We start from the raw sequence: 23,290 nt of genomic DNA, 5'->3' as shown, positions 1-23,290 counted from the left end.
TAACTTCATATGTTCATTTTCTTTTCAATAGTTCCCAATAATACAGATAGTGAAACAACGGGTTCACTACAGTTTGTGGAAAATTATAAACAACGATTTGGTGAACCATGTCCCATGTTCTATACAGGCAGTTTGGAAGATGCTCTTAAAGAGGCCTGTCACAAACCAGCCAGAGATGTAAGTTTACTTTTACTGTTAATAGTTCTTATTTAATAGTATTTTTTGTTCACTAATTCTTAGCGCAAATTATTGGCTATTTATTTGCATCATGGTGAAAGTATTTTAACAAATGTTTTCTGTGATCATTTAATGAAACACGAAAGCATTCTACAAACATTTGCTGAAAATTTTATAGTTTATGGCTGGGATTTAACACATGAAAGTAATAAACATTTGTAAGTTTATTTTCTCCATCACTTATTGATTATCTAGCTAATGTTATTTTAATTTTATATTCTAGATTTTTATCCTCAGTTACTGGCTGCATTAGCAATACCGCCTCCATGACTGTGCGTAATATTTCTATAGATAAATTACCTTCGATATTGGTAATTGGTAAAAGTCGTTTATCGGGTCGTACTTCGTGCGAAATTTTATCTGTGATTCATGGTGAGTTTAATTAATTTTACATAATTTATTTGTTATTGTAATTAATTTTCAAATTTTTCTTAGGCAATGTTGGTTTGGATGATTTACTGTCTCGTTTATTGGAGTCGGTTGAAATGTACAATGAACATTTGCAAGTGGAAATTGGCGAAGAAGATGCTCGTGCCGCTCGCGATCAAGTTAAAGCCGAACAAGACATGGCCTATCAGGAAACTTTACAGGCTGATATTGCCAAAGAAGCAGCTAAACGTCAAAAAGAAGACGCTATAGCTGCTGAACGTCAACGTGTGGAATCGGAGAAAGCCGAAGAAGATGCTAGACGTGAATCGATTAGATTAGTGGTAAGTAGTGTGGCTAATTCTGATTTTCAGGGTTACTAATTGTGTTTTGAGAACAAATATTCAAAAAAATTATCTAAATCGGATTGTCGACTTTTTACGATTTTTGAATAGTCGACCATTCGACTTTTTGCTAATTAATGAAAAAGTCAACCTTTTGACTTTTCGAATTTTTCAGCAAAATGTCGTTTGAATTATTGTTGACCTAAGTTCTCCAGTTTTAAGGACAATATTTTTATAATCTTCACCTTGTCATTCCTTTTGTAATTGCTACATTTTTCATTAAAACCGAGAAAATCGGCCAACAAATGGCTGGGATATAAGATATAAAATCAGGACAACCTCGATTTGGATTACTAGATTACTAAGTCATTAATATAGACAATATGGATATCTAATGATAAGGCCATAGTAATGGGTCAAAATCGGGAAAAATATTTTTTAACCCGAATTTTTTTTTCACCAAAAAAATTTTTTTTTCACTAATAAATTGAAAAAAAATTAAAAAAAAAACTATTTTGAAAAAAAAAATAAAATATTTAAAATTTTTATTTTAAAATATAATTTAGTGAAGGTATATAAGATTCTACAAAATTTTTTTCTCTAATTTTTTTTGGCCCAAAAAAAATACCTCAAATCAAATTTGATCTCAAAACATCAAGTGTAATCCTTGTAAAAAGATTTAAGATATTAAGTAAATGTAACAAATGTTTATATATTTTTTTTAATCTTAGGCTGAACAATCATTACCCAAAGAACCGTCTGAAACGGAATCGAATATTTCAAAAATTCGAGTACGTAAACCAACTGGAGACTTTTTAGAACGTAGATTTTATGCAAATAATACTTTACAGGCAAGTTAATTGAAATACACACAAACACATCATTAACAAAAGAAAATATTTAATAAAATATATTTTCATCATTTAGGATCTATTAAATTATGTAGCTTCCAATGGTTTCTTAATCGATGAATTTAAGTTGATTTCTAGTTGGCCACGCAAAGATTTAACCTCAATTGATGGCCAGCAGACGTTGCAAGCATTAAAATTGTATCCTCAGGAGACGGTCATATTGGAAGAACGATGATTTTAAACCCATGTTTTTGGCAACAAACAAACAAAATATTTAAATTAATATAATAAAACTCCTCCTAATCTCCCCCCATAAAAACAAACAAAAACAAACACTTCATTAAAACATATTCATTTTTAAATTATACATCAGAAATATTCATACAAAAGCTTGAAAACATTATTATTTGAACAAACGTAAACATAATTAATGCATTAAAAGGAAGGTAGATTATTAATTATGGCAGATAATGGCAAAACTATAACACAATTAAACGAAGTAAACAACAACCAACATTTTTAAACCTATGAATTTAGTATTTATTGTCAATGTTATCAGCGAAAGCCATTAATAAAAACTACAACCAACCATCACATCAACAAAATTGCAAGACATAAATAAAATAGATAAAATAGAAAACATCAATAAAAATTCCTCAACAAAAATAAATTAAACTATTAAAGTAAAACAACTTTTTGGTAAATTAATAAAACAAAAACTAAATAAAATAGTGAAAATAATAAAATTATAATATAAGTCTGGATGGTCGTCTATATTAATTTAAAAACAAACAAACAAAATAAAACTCGTTTTAAGTTGTAATAAATAAGCATAAGAAAAGGCCCACAACTAAATGAAATTAAATAAAACCTTAAGATCAACATGACAAAACCATTTAAATCATTTCAACAAACAGCATCAATTTGCTTCAATTTTTCTTTCTATTTCACTTTATTAATACTTTACAAAATGGTTTTTACATAAACAAAAGAAAAACATATTTCAAAGTGTAAATACACACTCCTGAATATACAAATTTATACATACATAAATAAGTATAGTATATTGGATTGGATTGGATTGGTTTTTTCTGTTTACAATAGTATAACAATAAAAACAATATACATACATACAAAATATATAATTAATTAAAATAATAATAATTAAAAAAAAAAACAGTATTGAGTAGCACTTAGGTTAAAAAAGAAAAGAAATACACATTTACAATAATAATAAAAACAAAGAAAATTTAAAATGAAAAAAACATAGTACATACAGACACTGTAAGTTGCAATTTACAAAATACAGACAGTAAGTAACTCCTTTTAAAGGAGTTGCTACTAAACATTATTAATTAATTTCTTTTTTTTTTTGTTTGTAATTTTTATGTATAAATATTTTGAGCCAAAAATGAACAAAACTGATTTTAGATTTGATTTGTTTAGAGATTTGTTTTTCTCACTTTTTTGTACGCTAATTAATTATTATTATAACTATTATTAGTATGATACACAACAACAAGTTAATTCAATTTTGATTTCAATTTATTAAAGGTGTCCTCAATTGGCGCTAAAGCAACTATAACTATTAAAGCCACCACGAATAATATCAAGACCACGGTGTAAACAGCCAATAAACCTTTGCGGAAACCAGCAAACTGTAAAAAGAGACAAAAACAGAAAAGTAGGTGTAATAAGAAAAATGAAATAAAAGGAAAAATATCAACGAAAATAAATGCAATACAAAATAATAAAATATTTATGTAATAAGTGGTAAGTAATTATGATTTGATTGTATCTAAATTACGTAACAGATGGAAGAGACACATTAATTATCTTCTTTTACGAGCATAAAGAACATGTACCCATTAGGATTTTATAATTTTTCTAGCTGTCCCGGCAAACGTTGTTCTGCCATAGCTCACTCAAAGTTTGAAGACTCTCGCTATAATAGTACTCCAGATATGCAATAATAAATTTTTACTTTGTGCCTATAGAGGTCAATTGTGAATCTAAATCATCCAGGGATGGTTTATCGTTAAAGTAATTCAATATAGTTTAAGTAAAAGTAATTCAATATAGTTTAAGATGTAAATCTGTTGTAGCTAGGTTAACTCTGACATCATCATTAACCCTTAACTGGTATCGTGGGGTCAAAATGGACCCCAAAATTAAAAAATGTCTTAAAAACAAAAGGCTACTATTTATATGAGAGAAATGAATTAATAAAACTTTTTTAATTTAAAAATTTTTTTTTAGAACAGTAAATATTTCATTTCTTCTATGAGGCAATTTGGACTCCCGATACCAATTACGTAACTGGAAATATCGACACCAGTTAAGGGTTAACAAGTAAGAGTGTTATATTCAGCTGTGTCGATGCCCACCATCAAAATTCGCACTTTTTGGAGCTAGTTTGGTTTTTAATTTAAAATAATCTACAAATTATTTTCTATTTAAAAACCCTTAATTCGTTTTAATTAAAAAAATATTGGGAATTTTTTTCACTTTAGTAACATCAAAATTGTCTATTTTATCTGGTATTGACTTCGGTATTTCACCGCCAATTGTGTTTCCAAGTAGGGACGATTGTGTCGGATCTGGACAGCTGTTTGAAGGGTCCAAGATGATAACTGGCATTGAAGCAGGAGTTTATGTATTAGATGAGGATATCAAAGTGTTCTACAGGTTAACCATTTGTGGGAAAGTAAATTAAAATTTATTTTACATTTTTTTCCCCTTTTTATACCCTTCACCATCGTTAGAAGGGTATATAAGTTTGTCATTCCGTTTGTAATTTCCACAATATAATTTTCCGACACTGTAAAGTATATATATTCTGGATCCTTATAGATAGCGAAGTCGATTAAGCCATGTCCGTCTGTCTGTTGAAATCAATTTTCTGAAAACCTCAGATATCTTCGGGATCCAAATCTTCAATAATTCTGTCAGACATGCTTTCGAGAAGTTTCCTATTTAAAATCAGCAAAATCGGTCCACAAATGGCTGAGACATGAGGAAAAAACCAGGACAACCTCGATTTTTGACCTATATCTGGATTACTAAGTCATTAATATAGACAATATGGATATGGGCATTTCCACCGAGACCAGAAAATTAAAAGTGTTTGAAAACACTTTGTTTTATCCCATTTTCATAGGGAAACAATCAAATTTAAATAATCACCCCTATCGCGAATCAATATTTCACATGAAATATTTTCCTTTTTTCGTTCATCAACTTTGTTCACGTGAAAAAATTCCCCTTGTTGTGAAATTTTTAGATGGAATTTTGTAAACAATAAACAGCTGCTACGAACAAAATCAACTATTGTGAATGTAAAGTTCATCGTGATATTCCCGATAGCAATTTTCCCTTCGAGGGAAATGGATATTTCATGGGAACAAAATTTCACATGTTATTGCCGATAGGGGTGAATGTAAAGAAATTTTTCATTTATGCATAACCCATTTCGAGATATTCGAATGCAAAGTCGACCAAGGGCAACTTTTCTGATTTGAATATTTATAATGCACATTTTTTGATACAATTTCTTAAAGAAAGACATTATGCATTGACTTTTGATATCTAAAATCTTCCTGAGGGTACAACGAGTCAAAAAATAATGCATAAGAAACTATGCGATTGCAAATAACAGTAAGTTTTTGAAAACTTGCCCAAAATCAAACTTAGCACCAATTATAGTGCTAATTGAGAGCTATAAACTAAGCCTTTTCTCAAACTAAAAAATCGATTTATTTTGACATTTGTTTTCACTTTAAATGTGTACGATGGTCCCGTGCGACATAATGGAATTGCCCATATATAATGATAGATATTTCAAAAATTATAACCCGAATTTTTTTTTCACCAAAAAAAAAATTTTAATTTAAAAAAAATTTTAAATAACAATTCGAAAAAAAAAATTTACAAAAAATTAAAAAAAATTTTGTTTAACTAAAAATATTTAAAATTTGTATTTTGAACTATAATTTGGTAAATGGTATATAAGATTCGGCACAGCCGAATATATCTCTCTTACTTGTTTTATATTAAAACTTTTTGGTTTTAGGGGGGTATATTTCCTTTTTTCACTCCCTGTATCCGCGCCTACGTCACAGAGGCGTGTGAAGTGACAAAATAATGTAGTAAGTCAGGCAGCACTGAGGCATTTGAAATATTATATGGTACAATCGAGCATAGTGTTGAACTGTAAGTTGAAGAAGAGAATTGGAACTATACACTGGCCTGACAAGGTTCGGCTCTGGACTATATTAATAGGATCTTGGAGGATAACCTCCTATATGCCACTACTATTGGTTGATCTTCGAATGACTCCGGGACTCTACGAACCAATCCTGGTGTAGTAGGAAGGATTGCAGGGTGTCCAGGACTATTTGGCCAAAGTTGGATGCAAAGGCAAACAGAATACTAATTGGGATGGATAGGAAAATTCTCAGATCTTTAGTAGGAGTGATAACCGGCCACTACTCAATTGGGACTTTCATTGTTTTTCGAAGTATTTATTCGCCACATGCAATCGTTTTGGTTGTATAACCTAAATTATATTTGACACATGGTGAAATATCAAACAAAACTCAATTTAGATATTGGTGAAGACCATAGAACACCGGACTGGAGTTCAGTAATTCCGGCTTCCTATACGAAGGTATATGTCGAGGGGCTATTTCTGGATAAGACACTTTTAACATACTTATTTGTTGATGGTCAGGATCAGCCAAATAATTTGTGTTACGGGGGTACGGAGTAATCACAAATCTATTAAAAAATAATATTTTCTTTGAGAAGCGGAATCCGCAAGCTAGTAAACAGTTGTTATCGATATCGACGAAACAATTTGCTGTCGACGTGACTTTGTATCGCCAATGATTTTCATAATACGGGTGATTGTTTCAAGATGACAACTGTGAATTATATTCATGATTTGTTGATTCGGCATCATAATTCCTAATAACATGTCATGTAATAAATCATGAACTTTATAAGTAGTTGAAGATGTTATAATAAATCTGAGATATTCAAATGTCAAATCCACAATAAAAATATAAGAATTCGTAAAAATAAAATTTTGTACTTACTGGTGCATCCATTTTACGTTCCATTTTCATATTATTACGCATGCCATGATGATGTCCCATATTGCCCATTTGGAAGTCATTGACACGTTTCGTGTGTTGTTTATCCGAGGAACAGCCTGATATCTGTATACACAAGAAAATCTATATTAATGGTTGGTATACAAAAGCTCTCAAAGACAGAACAGTGAAGGGGAAATTAGTAACTAATGATTTTATGTAAAATTTATTTACTTCATCTTTTTTTTTGTTCATTCAAAATAATATTTACAAAATTATCTTAAGTTTCAGTTTTCTGTTTGTTTAAAAGCGAATTCAGGGACCTTAGTAAATTCAATATTGTACAAGGAATAAAATCATTGAGGAACATGAGTTAGCGCTAAAATAGGGGAATATATACACAATTTTTTGTTAAACAAACGGGGAAACTCATGCAAAATTTATAAACAAACGTAGTGATTGGCACGTTTACGAAACAATTTAAGAAATATATTTTACAAAAACTCCTAAAATTAAAAAAATATAAAATAAAAGAAGAATGGAAAAAGATTGTTACAGAGGTAAAATTTTACTATGAGACAAGATTTCCCAATTCATGAAATGTGAAAAATAATTTGAAACACTTCAGAATTGCAATCTATTTAACATTTGTAGAAATTTGTGGCTTGTTCCTCTGCAAATAGCTTTTTTCCGGAAAGTTTAATTTTTCAAACTGATGGAATTTGTTTATACTTACTGAGAATATTAAATGTACAACAACATGGAAGGCTACATAGGCCACCAAAATCCAATCCATCCATTCTGGTAACTGAGCTTTAGCCAATTTTACCGAAAAGAATATGGTAACAACTAAAAATATTTAAAATAAAAAAATATTATTATTAGAATACAAATTTTAAAATGCTAGACTTACTGGCCAATAAATGGGCCAAATTACCACCCAACCAATGGGCCCAATTGAAGAAAGGACGATTTTTGGAATTAGGAGCTGGTCTAAACAAAGCACCGATCGGTTGTATAAAGCATAATACCGTGGTAATAGTACCCAAAATAGCGTGAGGATTACGTTCACCAGACCAGCCATCAATTTCCACAAATATGATAATAAAAGCGGCCATAGTCAAGGACCATGTAGTCACCATACAAATACGATGCCACTAAAATAAAATTAAGTTAAATATTGCCATTTATAATTAGGTTTTGTTTTTTGCAATCTTACAGCAAACCATTGATCTTTGCCGCACATTTGACTGCCCACCCAAGTTTGTTTAAAATAGCGGGCGAAAATAATACCCAACGAGGTGGTACCAATCCAGGCAGCTATCATGAAACTGCCATGTAAACGGAACATTAACGTAGAAGCTGCTCCAAGATCTTGTAATTCAGCCAAATTGATGGCTTTATCGGAGGGCAAACGACCAATGTTATGATAACCAACACCATTTTCTAGGAGAAAAAAAGTAAGTTGTTATGGATTGAATATACCAGAGCTGTAAATGTATCATTCTTTTTATACCCTTCACCTTCGCGAGAAGGGTATATATTAGCTTGTCATTCCGTTTGTAATTTCTACATCTGTCTGTCTGTTGAAATCAATTTTCTGAAGACCCCAGATATCTTCCGGATCAAAATCTTCAATAATTCTGTCAGACATGCTTTCGAGAAGTTTGCTATTTAAAATCAGCATAATCGGTCAACAAATGGCTGAGATATGAGGAAAAAACCAGGACAACCTCGATTTTTGACCTATATCTGGATTACTAAGTCATTAATATAGACAATATGGATATCTAATGATAAATATTTCAAAGACCTTTGCAACGACGTATATAAGACCATAGTAAGTTGGACCTACAATGGGTCAAAATCGGAAAAAATATTTTTTAAACCTAATTTTTTTTCACCAAAAAAAATTTTTCACCAAAAAAAATTAATAAATAAAAAATTTTATTTTAAAATTTAAAAAAAAAATTTAAATTTAAAAAAAAAATTTAAAATTTAAAATAGCAATTAAAAATCATTCTTTTTATACCCTTCACCTTCGCGAGAAGGGTATATATTAGCTTGTCATTCCGTTTGTAATTTCTACATCTGTCTGTCTGTTGAAATCAATTTTCTGAAGACCCCAGATATCTTCCGGATCAAAATCTTCAATAATTCTGTCAGACATGCGGAAAAAATATTTTTTTCACCAAAAAAAAATTTTTCACCAAAAAAAATTAATAAATAAAAAATTTTATTTTAAAATTTAAAAAAAAAAATTAAATTTAAAAAAAAAATTTAAAATTTAAAATAGCAATTAAAAAAAATGTAACAAAAAATTAAAAAAAAAAAAAATTATAACAAAAAATTAAAAAACTTTTGAAAAAAATAAATTTTGTTTACCTAAAAATATTTAAAATTTGTATTTTGAAGTATAATTTGGTGAAGGCTATATAAGATTCGGCACAGCCGAATATAGCTCTCTTACTTGTTTGATTTTAATTCGTTACGAATTAGCTAAATTTTTAATTAATTCTTTTCACAACAAAAAAGAATTGAATCAATTCAAACGAATTAGGCAGAAATAAATTTCAATTCAAATGAATTTGTAACAAAATTTCCCCAGTTTGATACGATTTTCGCCGATACCTAATAATTCAATTCCTATTCTGTCGCTAGCTGACAATTCCAGTATATCATGGGAATTTCAAATCTAAGAATTTTCTGTCTTTGCCGTCTTTTACATAAAAAATTAGTTGAATAACAAAACGACAGTGATGCTTACTGTAGATTTACTTACAAAATCAATTTTATTTTTTTGGAATTTAAATTTTAATGGCGGAGTCACAAGACTCTCAAATTGCCAGGTTGTCCCACGTCGATTTAAGTTGGTACCTAGTCGACCTATATTTTCATATAGGAAGCTGGAACGCTTAAACCTTGTTGTAAAATTAAAAGTTGGTGCAAACGACGTAGAACAGGAACCTTACATCACATACGTGCCAGAGTGAGACGCAAAATTGTCGAAGGCAAAAAAACGAAACGGGCCGAAACGAAATTACAATGACGCGCGAGTTGTTAATCAACCCAGACCTATCTTGCGACAGTGATTTAAAATTTAAATTTCAATCAATTCAAAGAGTTGGAAATTAATTGCTAATTCTTTTTACTACTTCATTTGAATTAATTCAATTCAAACGAATTGCAATTCACTTTGACAAATTCATTTGAATTAGAAACGAATTGCAATTCATTCTACAAATGCATTTGAATTGGAAACGAATTGCAATTTATTTGACAAATTTATTCGAATTGAAAATTAATTGCAATCCATTTTTACCAAATTTCATTCAATTCATTTTTTGGGTGTGAAAAGAATTAATTTAAAATTTGCTAATTCAGTGCATGAATGATTCGCGAATTAATTCAAAAATTAATGATTCATTTACAGCATTTTGAGGAAAATCAAAAATTTTGGAGAATTTGACAAAAAAAATAAAAATTTCATAAAACGCTAGGAACTTTTAAAGGACCCTACATTTTAGAAGTAAAATATTAGTAACCTAAGATTTCGGATTCATCAGGTTTCACTGATTTTTTTCATTTCGAAACCCAAAATTAAATGTTTGATTTTCCTCAATTATGAATTTTATTAAACATTTTTGTTTAAAATTTTTTATATTTAGCATTAAACAACTCACCTTTTAAGCCGGAACCAGCCGCCAAAAGTAAATAATACTTATTATTTTCCAAATCAAATATACGATTGCCCACTTTAGTAATAGGATCACGCTCAACTTTGCAGTAGATAACACCATTAATAACAGAACCCTCTAATAAACGGGCAGTATTTTGAGGCTACAAAAAGTAAATTTAATTTTTAATTCTTACAAAAATGATGCGAAAACATACCACTCCCAAACGACTGACACCATAACCAGCTGTTTTGCCCGAAGTCAGGGAACTATACATCGAAACCTGACCATTTTGTGGTACACATTCAATAACTAAATCGTCACCCATTTGATTGTCTTCGGAAAGACCCAGGGCAACATAAGCGGCATTGGCTAAAGGACATATTTAAGTAAGTTTGATAAATGGTTTAATATTTTTTAAAACTCTATTACTTACCCGCTGAAGATTTCACCTCAAATTCATAAATTCCACCTCTTACTTTAACAGCCGACACAAAATCACAGGACTTGGTCTCCACACAGCCGTCTTTGTTGCCAAAACAATTTTTACCAGAGCCGCATTCAGTATAGAAGGGATCATCGGCTACAGGTGCTGGTGGTGGTGGTACATATTCTGGTATATAGGGAGTACGTGTATTGGGCGCAAATGATGGTCTGGGAGTGGTAGGACCTTGTGGCGCTATTTCACGTTTAACTACACGTACAGGAGATGAAGGTAAGCCCACCCAGAATGTATCATAAGCTTGTGCCACTGTGGTGCTAAAAGAATATAACAAAAAATTTGAATTCTTAAATGAAGCCAATAATTTAATTTAAAAGAAAAACTTACTTAAATACAATTTCACCTTCAAAATCAACTGGCGATTGCCATTCCAAACTTATTTCGGTTTTGGCCGCTGTACTGGTATGTGTCACAGAATTTCTTACAGAATTTTCACAATTCATTAATTTGGAAAGGCCATCTTCGGTGGGATTAAATTGACCAATCTTTCAAAGTAACAAAATAAACAATTTAAAATAATAAAAAGAAAAATAAATATTCAAACTTACAATTTGATTCGGTGGGTTATTGTTGCGTGCTTGTATCATAAAGCCTCCAAATGCTAAACCACTTGGTACCCCAGTGATATCAACACGCAGTGTTTGTCCCTGACCTATTGTGGCCGTTGACGTTTCTATTCGAAACGGTGGCACAGCATTCGATGGCAAAATGCCGCCACCATGAAATGGCAACATTGTGTCACATACTGTTTCCGGTGCACCTTGTGGTAATGTTGTGCTTTGTGGCAGCCATATTGTTAAATGCAATAATACAATAAATATTGTGGAAATAAGTTGATTTGTATATTTAATTTGAGCCATTGTTTACAAATGTGGGTTCTGGATGTTACTTAAATGCCTTAAACTAAAACTAATAGAAACAAATTAAATTATTATGTATTTAAATTTTTGAAATATATACAATATTTTTATCTAAATCTTATATTAAGGTCATTAGTCTACTAATATGAACATATGTATTTATTACTCGTTTTTCCATAAACACCCACGGTTACAGTTTTTTGTATTAATAAAAATACATAGTAGATAGGTATTTCTGTAATGTTGTACCAGCATGCGTTTAATTCAGTTATAATTTCTATATAACGTCTTCAAATGGAAGTCAAGAACGCAATAAATATTTAATTATGGCATGACAAAAAATAACAACGCATGCGCAAAAGTTTTTCCTTCTTTTTTTCAGTTCCTTCATTCAGCTTTAGTAAATATTTATGTAGTTATTTCTTCTCATTTGGAGTTTGTTCGTGCTCAAAAGTAATAATTACATGGCATAAATAATTGTATTAGATTGGGACTTGAATAAGTCTGTTTGTCTGTCTGTCTAGCTGACTGACTGTAAAAGATATAATTTAATTTTTCTTTTGTTAAATAAGTACCTATGTATGTATGTATGTAGTTGAAAATGTATTAAAAAAACTGCACAGAAGTTGGCAAAAATAAACCCTAAATTGGTATTACACTCATAAAGTAAATGTTGGTTAAGCAGAAATACGTTTTTGTATTAAAGAGTGAGTAGTTAAAAATTATAAGAGTTTGATGATTTTTTTAGAACCAGCTCTACATTTCTATTAAACAATTTAAGAGGTTTCGAGCTCTAGTGAAATGTTTCTATAACGGATCGTTGAATAACTTTAAATTGGTTGTAGTTCTCGGTAGTTTGTTTAGGTCTATTTGAGAAATGTCTACAGTATCCATGCATATTTTTTTATTAACACATTCCCTAGTAATAAGTTGTTACCTCTGTAAAAATAGTGAGTGAAAATACAATAGAAACTTGTTTTGAAAACTATTGGGATTATGACTTAAAAATGCGATGGCGTATCTTTTGAATGTGGTTTTTGTTTTGCTCACCAAATCTTGGTTCATTTTGACACGGAAGAAAAAGATCGCCCAGGCCATCCAAATAAGTTCGAGAGACCAAGAATTAGAGGAATTACTCCATGAATATTGTTGTCAAACTCAACAAGAGCTTGCAAAATCATTGGTAGCTACTCAAATTTCCAAAAAAAAATGCGGGCAGCAGGAAATATCCAAAAGCAGGGAAATAGGGTACCATACAAATTGAAGCCGAGAGACCTTGAAAGACGATTTTGCATGTTCGAAATGATACATGAACGCTATAAAAGTAAATCATTTTTGCACCGAATCATTACTTGCGATGAAAAATTGATCCATTACGATAACCCGAACCAGCCGAATCGAAACCATGGCGCTAACGCAATTCTCTGTATTTGATGGGAGCAAAAGGGTCCTAGTTACTATGAGCTGCTGAAATATAACCATAAATATGGCTTGAATACAGGGAATCTGTACCGAACGCAACTGATTCGTTTGAAGCGAGCATTGACCGAAAAACGCCCAAAATATACGGCCAGATATGAAACCGTAAAATTCCATCATGACAACACTCGGCCAAATGTAGCAATACATGTTAAAAAGTATTTAGAATGAAGTGATTGGGAAGTTTTGCCTCACACGCGTTATAGTGCAGAACGTGCCACGTTCCACTATGACTCATAAAAGATACTATGACTGGAACGGGTAACAATCCCTTTAAAACGATATTGTGTAGCCAACTCTGAGAAAAACTTTTAAAGATTTCAGCACTTAATTAATCCGATGTTTTGAATGAAATAATTTTGAATTTCCCGCCTCTTAACGGCAAAAAACCAAGGCAAAGCTTGATAAATACTATACGAACACTGCACCATATATTTCAATGGGAAAATAGTGGTTTACTGAACAGTGGAAGATGTCAGTTCTGGAAGCCCAGTTGTGGTCTCTACACCCGAAACCATTGAACAAATTCACGTAGTTTGAAAGTGCAAGAGATTGTGGAAGCCATAGGCGGCACAGTAGTTTAAATTTTGAATGATCATTTGGGCATGAGAAAGCTTTCCGCAAGATGACCTCAAATGGAGTGTTTGGTCGTTTCGTAACCGTGGACGAAACTGCACCCAAAACTATGGGTTTCTCGGGGTGAATCGGAGCCAATGAAGGGTTTGTCATGGCGAACATTCGAAAGGGTATATACAGTGGTGGCCACCAATTTAAGACAAATACTTGAATTTTTTTCATCAACTGAATTTTAAGTGCGATAGAGCCAAAATAAAAGGACCTCTAAGGGTATGAAATTTATTATTAATGTTTCTAGTTTCTGAAAAATGTTTGGAAAAATCGGTAAAACATATATGGACAAAGATATGTGGAAATACGTTGACCCACCTCATCGAACATCCGCTGTTAATAACATGATATGACCGAAACTAATGGAACTAAAAATACGAAATTTGGTCCGAATATTTTATAATAATAAAAATATAATGATAGAAATGTGAGAAAATATGTTTATTTAAAAAAAAAAATTTTTGGTCAAGTTGTAGAAACATTTTATGAGTTCGTGGTGAATATGTATGAATTGATACAGTCGAATAAAACACACTTGTGTGTTAAAACAGTCCTCATGCATACATATTTGTGGAAATATTTGAAAAAATAATTGACAATTACATGGAATTTAGCAGACAATTTTTGTCTTAAATTCCTGGCCACCACTGTATATGGACAATGTAAGGGTGCACACATGAGCAGTTTCCATGGGAAAAATTCATAAATTATGCTACTAATTGCTCCCCGACTGACTATTTCTTGTTTCCAAACCCGAAGAAATAGTTCGGCGGAAAGAGATTTGGCTTCAATGATGAAATCATCTCACAAACAAATACCTATTTTGATGTCCTCCACAAATCTTAGTTTTTGGAAGGGATACAAAGTAAATAAAAGTCAATAATAAAACTGTACTGACATACTATTGACATAGTCACCAGTACTAGTGACTTATTATACCCCAGGCAATGCAATTTACTATAGACATTTAACATGTGCGTGTCATTGGAAGTATACTACTGACGATAGTACTAATGACTACGTGTTTCTTTTGGTACCATACGTAGACATTGGAACCAGATACTCACCAGTAAATTTTAGTAATTCTAGTCTACACTTTTGGTACTTTTCTGAACTAGATGTCGATAATGAAACTGCATATTTTGTTAACATTTGAAGTTGTATTAAAAAACAAATTCATAACAGTTGGAAGAGTCATCTTCAAATTCAAGTTTTCATTGTTTCCATCAAGCACTGTATCCACAACGAGATTTAAAAATTTGGACCCTTTGGATGGCTTTCACATGTAGCCATTTTTTGATATTAAAAATATAAACTTTTCTCATTATTGTTAACTGTTTTACGGCCTTAAATAACAACTATTTATTTTGTAAATTAAAAAGGAAAACAAAAATAAGAAAAAAGTTTTTCCTTTTCAACAAAAACTTTGTATTAACATTTTACTGTTTCACTACAGACCATAATTCATAGAAAATTAACATTTCTTGTGTCTTGTTAAAAGTGCAAAAAACATACAATATTTCATTTATCTGATATCAACAATACAAGGCTTGACGAATGGTTCCACTTGAAAGAGAAGAATATGGAATAATAAAAAAAATAACATTTATAATTAGTTACTAAATATTTGTTTATAAATTTAGTTTGTACTGCTCGTACTACTGTAATGTATTGTATTTGCAAAAATGTTGGCAGTACGTTACAACCATATTGTAGTAACTACCAAAAAAGATAACAAATACATCATTGTTGGTTAATAAAACACAAGACAAAAGACAACACTATTCCGGTGCTGGTTGAAGCTTGTTTGTTTAATTTATAAATAAAAAAAGGCTTTACATCATTTAGCTTTTAAAGTGATGAAAAATTTCTGCAAACTACTTATGTTAAAAGGGAAATTTGTGGGTTTTTTTTGTGCTCTCTTTTTGTAGTATGAATCATGATATATCGGAATTGGTCTTAGTTAGTTCCTCATACTTGTATGTTGGCTGAAACATAAATTCAGCACATTCTCTACATATGTTGTACTGTGTTTTGGGTTTTTTATCTGAATCAGTTTTTGCGTGTGCGAGAGCCTTTGTTCTACCCATATCAAAGATTCCGGCTTAATAGTAATGAATCATTTTATTTTATTGTACATATATGAAACATTTGTTTAAAAGAAAAATATCTATGTATATAATGGGTAAAACACACATTAATATGTATTAAGATTAAATAAAAACAATACAATTAATCCGTATAAATCAAGGTTACGATCAAGTTGAAATTCATTAACTGTACGAGTACGTTGTACCTCACAACACTCACTTTTCAGTGCCTTAACCTTTACATTTTTTTAAAGTTTAAACTTATAGTAAAACTATTTTATAATAGAAGGGAATGCAATAAGAATTGTTAATTATAAGTATGAAAAAAATACGAATACGAAACGATTTAGTTACTAATAAATGATAATCATCATTATATGAATTTTCAAATTCAATATTTTTTGAGGAATTTAAAGAGTGAACCAGAAAAAACTTATACTGGTATTAAGTTATTTATAACTTAAACTATTCAATATAAAAATACTCAAAAATACTTAAATTTATTTAAATATTTATACAAATTCTTTAGACATTAAAATATTGGCATATTACTCGGTATTTATAAATTTATCCACTTTTTCTGTAAATCCTCCCACTTTTAGTTGCTTCCCATTGCCTTTAAAGCATAGCGATCTGGCTCTTTCTGAACTTTATACGACTTCAACCCAGCATTAACTTTGGCTCTGCGAACAAAATAATCAGAACCATTGTTAGTGGTTCTGGGTACTATAGTGTCTTAGTCCAACATCTTTCAATTGATTTTTGTTTTTTCAGATTGGTTTGTTAATTTTTAAGAAAATTGTGCTTTTACTGTAACTATCCCAACTCAAATAACACAAGAATATTCTGAATGAAATCATTTGCTTTTAAAGATATTATTTAGTGTAAAAGTTTGAGTACGTTGAACAAAGTTTCGAAAGAATTAATCCTTAACCCTCTAACCCGCAAACTTTAAAAAGCTAAAAAAAGTTCTCTATTATTTTTTTTATTGTAATTATATATGCAAATTAAGTTTAAGAACCAGGTGCAAAAAGGGCATTGTTGCCGGTTTAGGTGTAAAAAAAATAAGATATAAACATTAATTATGATACCATTTTATTGAAAAACTAATGAAAAAGATACTAAAAATACGAATATATGTTTTACTTTCTACGTGATACTCATAAAAACAATTTTTGTATTTGAACAGCATAAATGAAGATCGCATTTTGAGCAAACACACTGTGTTTGCGTCTTTTTGCATAGTTTGCACCATCTTTTTCCACATTTTTTGCCTAACTAGATTGGAAAGTGGTCGATATTGTGATAACGGACGTCATTAATTGGATGTTTTCCTCTTCCGCCAACTTTTCAACTTCCTGGCTGTGGATCTTCTTGTGGAGTACCAACTGATCATGATTCAAGGCGGATAATTAAATACGCCTGCGGTCTCTATCTGTCATTCCTATCATTTTTTTTTATATAACAAAAAAATAAAAAAGAAATATGACACGCCGATAAATTTCACGTGTTAACATTATGACATCACTCACAAAACAGCTGACAGAACAAAAACTAAAAGTCAGAATGGGGAGGGAAATGTTTAAATTTAAAATCAACGTTAAATTTAAAAAAAAAAAAATTAATTACTTTTTCAGATAATTGGTGTTTTGTACTGCATGCCTTGAGGCACTCTAGCGGGTTTAATTTTTAAAATCACATAAATTGTGTGTCTTAACCATTCCAAATGAATTCATTACGAATTCATTAATAGACATAATTCTTTATCAGTTCAACACTTATTAAATTCAATCCTTTGAGAATTGGTTATCTATAGAATTAATTCCTTATAGAATCATTCAAGTCTTCTTTAATTCAAATACATTTTAAAATAGCTTCATAAAAATGTCAGCCATTCATTCCCAAAATCTAATTATTTAGCTTCTTTCCAAGGATTTTATTTAAATGGAATGCATTAATCGTTGAATTAATTCATAATGGAATTAATTTTTAAAATTCAACCCTTGATTGATTAAATTTTTGTTTATTAAAATCTGATATAAATTGAAATAAAATGCTTTTTCATCATTAAATGTAATTATCAAAAACCTAACTCTCCCAACAACAAAATATACATATGTGATGTCGATGTATTTTGTTGTTGTATCAGACATATGATATGTGTTATTTTTGTTTGACAAAACGGAGTGTCTCGTCTCTATGTATAATTCTCTTTTTATTAAGCTATTTTGTAACAATATAAGAACAATATTGTTCAGTTTTATTGAATACATTCTTAAACTAATTAAGCAAGTTAAAAAGTATTTGTATCGTTATTACTTCCATTAATTAAATTTATAGTATCTGAAAGATTAATCAGAATCAAATATTCACATATCCCCTAACGACTTCAACAACATAAATACAAACTTTTTAAAACACCCAACATTTCTAATTATGTATATTGATTTTAACATTATGTATTTAAATTTATCAGAGTGTTATTGTAAATATTCGTTCAAAAATAAAAGGTTCTTATCTGGATGAAAGGCATAATATAATTATAAATAAATTCTCAGGAAAATTAATTAATTTCAAAACAATTTAATAGCAATTTAATTATTAAATTTTGTATTATGAAACTTTAAAAATATTCAAAACTAATAAAAAAAATAAATAAATTTGTTTTGAATGAATTTTAATTACGCTTTCAATAAAAATTTAATTAAAAACAAAATTACTCTTAAAATAAATTTGTATTTGTATAAAACACAAAACAAGTATTTGAAATACAATATAAAACGGATATAATTTTATATTATTAGAATTTCATGGTGACCAAGAGCGTATTTTAAGAGCTCTCTGACAATTAAAATCAGGTGTTGCAACGTAATGACAGTTTAAAAATATTTTCCACCTAAACAGGAGGATATAAAATACACACCACAATTTGTAGGAAATCAAAAGCAGCGTAATTTAACGAATATTTGTTATTATTTTAAAAAAAGAATGAAACAATTATTCAACACCTACTTAGAAATGTGTGAGGTTTTTTGTTTTTTAAAAACAAACAAAAAAAAACGTATTTTTATTAATATTCAGTTTTTTCTGTATGAATGACTTCATAACAATTACTTACTGCTTTTAGTTATTCAAGTTCAATACAACCGGAGTACATACATATATTGTATTTTTTAAGATCAATGCAATGACTGCTACAAACGTAGCAAAATATTCTAGCTCTCTCACAACCACAAGTAATTACATACCCAGCAAACATTCAAGTTTGATATCAAATTGAGAATAATTTGAAATCATATGGTTTTGTCTGACATGAGTTTAATAAACTGTTTTTATGAAATGGTTTTATGGCACGATTTGCATAAATTTTTAATTAAGCTGTAATTGAATAAGTTAATTCGAAGCTCTGTTGTAAGTGAATTAGTTCAAGAACTAGTTCCCTGTAGGAAATGTCAATAGTGATACTTTACTGACATACTATTGACACAGTCACCATTACTAGTGACTTATTATACCCCAGGTAATGGTATTTACTATAGACATTTAACATGTGCGCGTCATTTGAAGTCTACTACTGGCGATAGTACTATTGACTAGGTACTTCTTTTGGGACCATATGTAGACATAGTAAATTTTAGTAATTCTAGTCTACACTTTTGGTACTTACATTACATTTGACGTTGTATTAAACAACAAAAAGGTACGAATTCATAGCAGTTGCAATTGTCACCTTCAAATTAATGTTTTTCTCCTTTTTTTTCTCATCAAAGACCAATAAACAAAATATAGACGCTTCGTTTACAATATCGCACAAAAAGTCACCGGAATAGTCGATAAAACTGGTGACTATGTCTTCAGGGTTATTTTAGAAAATATGTATTCAAACTAATGTTAAGGTTTGAGAAACCTTTGAGAATTAATATTTATAACAAATGAAAAAAACACCATATTTCAAACATTTGATTTTGTGTTTGTTGTGCAGTAACTGAATTGTTTTGGAAACTTGCTACAATAGCATGCCGTTTAGATCTGTTTAATAAACAATAAATTTAATGTATTTATATTTACATAAACAAAATTGGATGTAGTCGACTTTGTAGTACTTTTCAAATTCAATTTGTTCGCACGACGATGTCTGTCATTAAATTTCATTATCACACAAAAATAACGCAATTTTAAATAAATTACGTTTATTCCACTCAGAAGAACATGAACAAATATGTGACCGTAATTCTGCCCCTAAATAACTTACATACATGATGCATACTTCAATATATCTGCTATAGACCCGGTTCTGTTGCCATTTAAAATCGAGAAAATCGGCCCAAAAATGGCTGAGATATAAGAAAAAAAACAGGACAATCCATTTTTGATCTATATCTAGATTAATTAATACAGACAATATGGATATCTAATGATAGATATTCCAAAGACCTTGCAATGACGTATGGGTCAAAATCGGATAAAATATTTTTTAACCCGAATTTTTTTTCACAAAAATACTATTTTTTGTCATAAATTTTTTTTCACTAAAAATTTAAAAAAAAAAAAATTAAATTTTTAAATGAAAATTTAAAAATGTATTAAATATGTATTCAAACTAATGTTTAGGTTTGAGAAACCTTTGAGAATTAGTATTTATAACAAATGAAAAAAACATTGCAATGACGTATGGGAAAAATATTTTTCGGGAAAAATATTTTTTAACCCGAATTTTTTTTTTTAACAAAAAAATATTTTTTTGTCATAAATTTTTTTTCACTAATAAATTTTGAAAAAAACACAATTTTTTCCACTAAAAAATTTTTTTTAAAAAATTTTTAATGAAAATTTAAAATTGTTTCAGCACATCTTACTTATTTTTTTTTTTTGATATTGCGATCATTTTGTATTCAAAATAACATTTGATAGCTGAATTCGCTGTGCAAACAAATATTCTGATAACGCTTTTCCGTACATAACATCGACAAGTGTGGTCCACACTAGACAAATTCATGTGTGCACAAGAAATTGTCCGCTGTGTGAAGAAGTCCTTGACTCAGTAAAACCTGGGGTTACAAATTACGTTTAGGCTATCTTAAAGCGAATTCAAAAAGGTATCGGAGTCAGAGATTTTTTTATCTACGGAGTTTGACATTCTGACTATAAAATTTTGAAAGATCATATTAATTGTGTGGCATTACCTCACTTATGGTTACTTAATTTTTAAAACATTGCTTGAATACTTGATGTAGAGTGTATATAAAGTAATGTATTTCAATATTTAATTGTTTTCTATGTGTATTACATTTATTTTAAATTACAAATTCCCATCAGATGCTTAATACATTCATCATACATACTTTGAAATTGTAATAGCATAGATCAGAATCAAACAATTGTCAAGATTTTAAACTTTTTCGAAGAAAAAAAAAATATGTATTAAACAAAACAGTTTTAGAATGTTTACCTTGAAGTTTTTTTATTATTATTTTATTCAATAAAAGTTCAAAACACAAATGTTTTTTTTTTCTTCTTATAATTTGAAAAATTGACACGTTAACTGAGAAATGCTAATAAGTTGTTATTATTGTTGTTAGTAAAACCAAATACTATAAAATAGACTTTTAAAATATACATAATAATTGTTAACCATTTTTAACGTAAAAAACATTCTATACACACATACTATACTGTTATTGTTAAAAGTTGAATATTGTTTGGAAATACATAATTATTAAATACTACAAACATCCATATGTATTTATGTACTACAACTATAGCTTTTAAAGCCGACTTGCGTTTTTAAAACTGATGGGGTGTTGGCCTATTAATAAATTTGTATTTTTGTTTAACTTTTGAAAACCTTGACGTTGCTTTTTCAGTTTTTTTTTTAAATCTTTTATTTGCAACATTCACTTGTCCACTGTAGCATTGTAGTTAATTGTAGTTTTTATTTATAAAATAATTGAGTTTGAGATTTATTTAGCTGATTTTTGTGTTTGAAATTTAACTTCCGGTTTTTTTTTCTAATAAAATTTTATTTGAATTATTGTTACTTGAAAATTTCAATAGAAAATTGAATTAATTAATTATTGTTATTTAAATTACCCTTAATAATATTCAATTCTTGAGCGCTAGGTTTTTTCAATTTCTTTTACCTTTTTAAGAATATTGAAAGTGAAACTTTGCAAAAAGTGAAAATATAAAAAGAAATTTAATTGTTTTTTTATAGTTTTCGTCTTTTGTTCAAAACGTGGTAAATATTTAAATTATTTTCTTTATTTATTGTTAGTTTATGGCTAAATTACAATTAAAATTAATATTTAAGCATAAATTGAGGTCCCACATTTAATCATTAATATGCAAATAAATCATTGAAATAGTAATAATTTATGGTTTGAATTTTTATTTTTTTATTTTCAGTATTAAACACACATTTTGTTAAGAGCCATACGACCTGCCAACTTATTTGACATAATTTTGTCAAAATCACCAAAAAAAAAAAAACGAACAAACTTCAAGTACATTCAACTAAAAGTTTCAAGAATTTTGCTTAACATTAATGCCAACTATGAAACAATGGCTAATTTGTTAAATTACTATTGTTGTTGTTTTTTAATTAAAGGTAAGTTTGTCAAGACAATTACAATACTATTGTTTTAAAGCTAATTAGTTTAAGGTTTCTATTTTTTCGTATTTGTTTATTTAACAAATTGTCATTGAATAATGTTTGTAGAAATTTTAAAGAAAAAAATTAACGCACTTCAGTTAAAGCAAGAATTTGAAAATTATAAATGGAGATAAAAATTCAAACCGTATTTTTGTAATCTGTTGAAAATGTCAAGTCCATGTTGCCTTTTTCATGTAAGCCCAATTGAAAACCCTCATTAGAATCAAATCAACATAATAACACTGAAATGTCAGAGTTTTCCATGATTTTTACCATAAAAAAACTGTTTTTGATATTTATCAAAAGTAACCGTGAAAATATAGTCAAGTAATTATGTAAAATAATTACTTAAATATAGAATTATGTCTAAAATTTAATATTTACACATTAAATGGGTTAAAAAACTACATAAATTATAAAAAATTAATCAATGAACCAATAATTGCATGAAAGTAAGGGCGATTAATAATTTTTTATTGCTTAAATATTGCTTGGAAATGTATATAATT

The 23,290-nt window shown here is 29.3% G+C and overlaps 2 protein-coding genes across 5 annotated transcripts in view; one reads left to right on the top strand and one right to left on the bottom strand.

The window, feature by feature from the left end:
* Positions 1–2,560, top strand: part of casp (Fas associated factor casp) — a 5,183-nt gene extending 2,623 nt beyond the window's left edge. For both annotated transcript variants that reach the window (XM_065514096.1, XM_065514095.1), the window contains exons 9-14: positions 32–177; positions 241–395; positions 461–609; positions 673–947; positions 1,679–1,798; positions 1,875–2,560. In XM_065514096.1, coding sequence (XP_065370168.1) covers positions 32–177; positions 241–395; positions 461–609; positions 673–947; positions 1,679–1,798; positions 1,875–2,033 — 1,004 coding nt within the window. In that variant the 3' untranslated portion in view covers positions 2,034–2,560. The remainder of the gene's footprint in view (positions 1–31; positions 178–240; positions 396–460; positions 610–672; positions 948–1,678; positions 1,799–1,874) is intronic.
* Positions 2,561–2,721: 161 nt separating this feature from the next.
* Positions 2,722–23,290, bottom strand: part of LOC135962260 (putative ferric-chelate reductase 1 homolog) — a 31,873-nt gene continuing 11,304 nt past the window's right edge. For 2 of the 3 annotated variants that reach the window (XM_065514100.1, XM_065514097.1), the window contains exons 2-11: positions 11,622–11,982; positions 11,401–11,558; positions 11,008–11,330; positions 10,789–10,943; positions 10,578–10,734; positions 8,114–8,340; positions 7,808–8,051; positions 7,631–7,743; positions 6,898–7,038; positions 2,722–3,456 (exon numbers count right to left, since the gene is read on the bottom strand). In XM_065514100.1, coding sequence (XP_065370172.1) covers positions 3,322–3,456; positions 6,898–7,038; positions 7,631–7,743; positions 7,808–8,051; positions 8,114–8,340; positions 10,578–10,734; positions 10,789–10,943; positions 11,008–11,330; positions 11,401–11,558; positions 11,622–11,933 — 1,965 coding nt within the window. In that variant the 5' untranslated portion in view covers positions 11,934–11,982 and the 3' untranslated portion in view covers positions 2,722–3,321. The remainder of the gene's footprint in view (positions 3,457–6,897; positions 7,039–7,630; positions 7,744–7,807; positions 8,052–8,113; positions 8,341–10,577; positions 10,735–10,788; positions 10,944–11,007; positions 11,331–11,400; positions 11,559–11,621; positions 11,983–23,290) is intronic. The other variant, XM_065514101.1, reaches the window with a different exon arrangement.

The sequence above is a fragment of the Calliphora vicina genome, chromosome 5 (genome assembly GCF_958450345.1).
Source record: "Calliphora vicina chromosome 5, idCalVici1.1, whole genome shotgun sequence".
Classification (NCBI taxonomy): Eukaryota; Metazoa; Arthropoda; class Insecta; order Diptera; family Calliphoridae; genus Calliphora; species Calliphora vicina.
The sequence above is the reverse complement of the archived record's forward strand: the minus strand, read 5'-3'. Positions and strand labels throughout refer to the sequence as shown.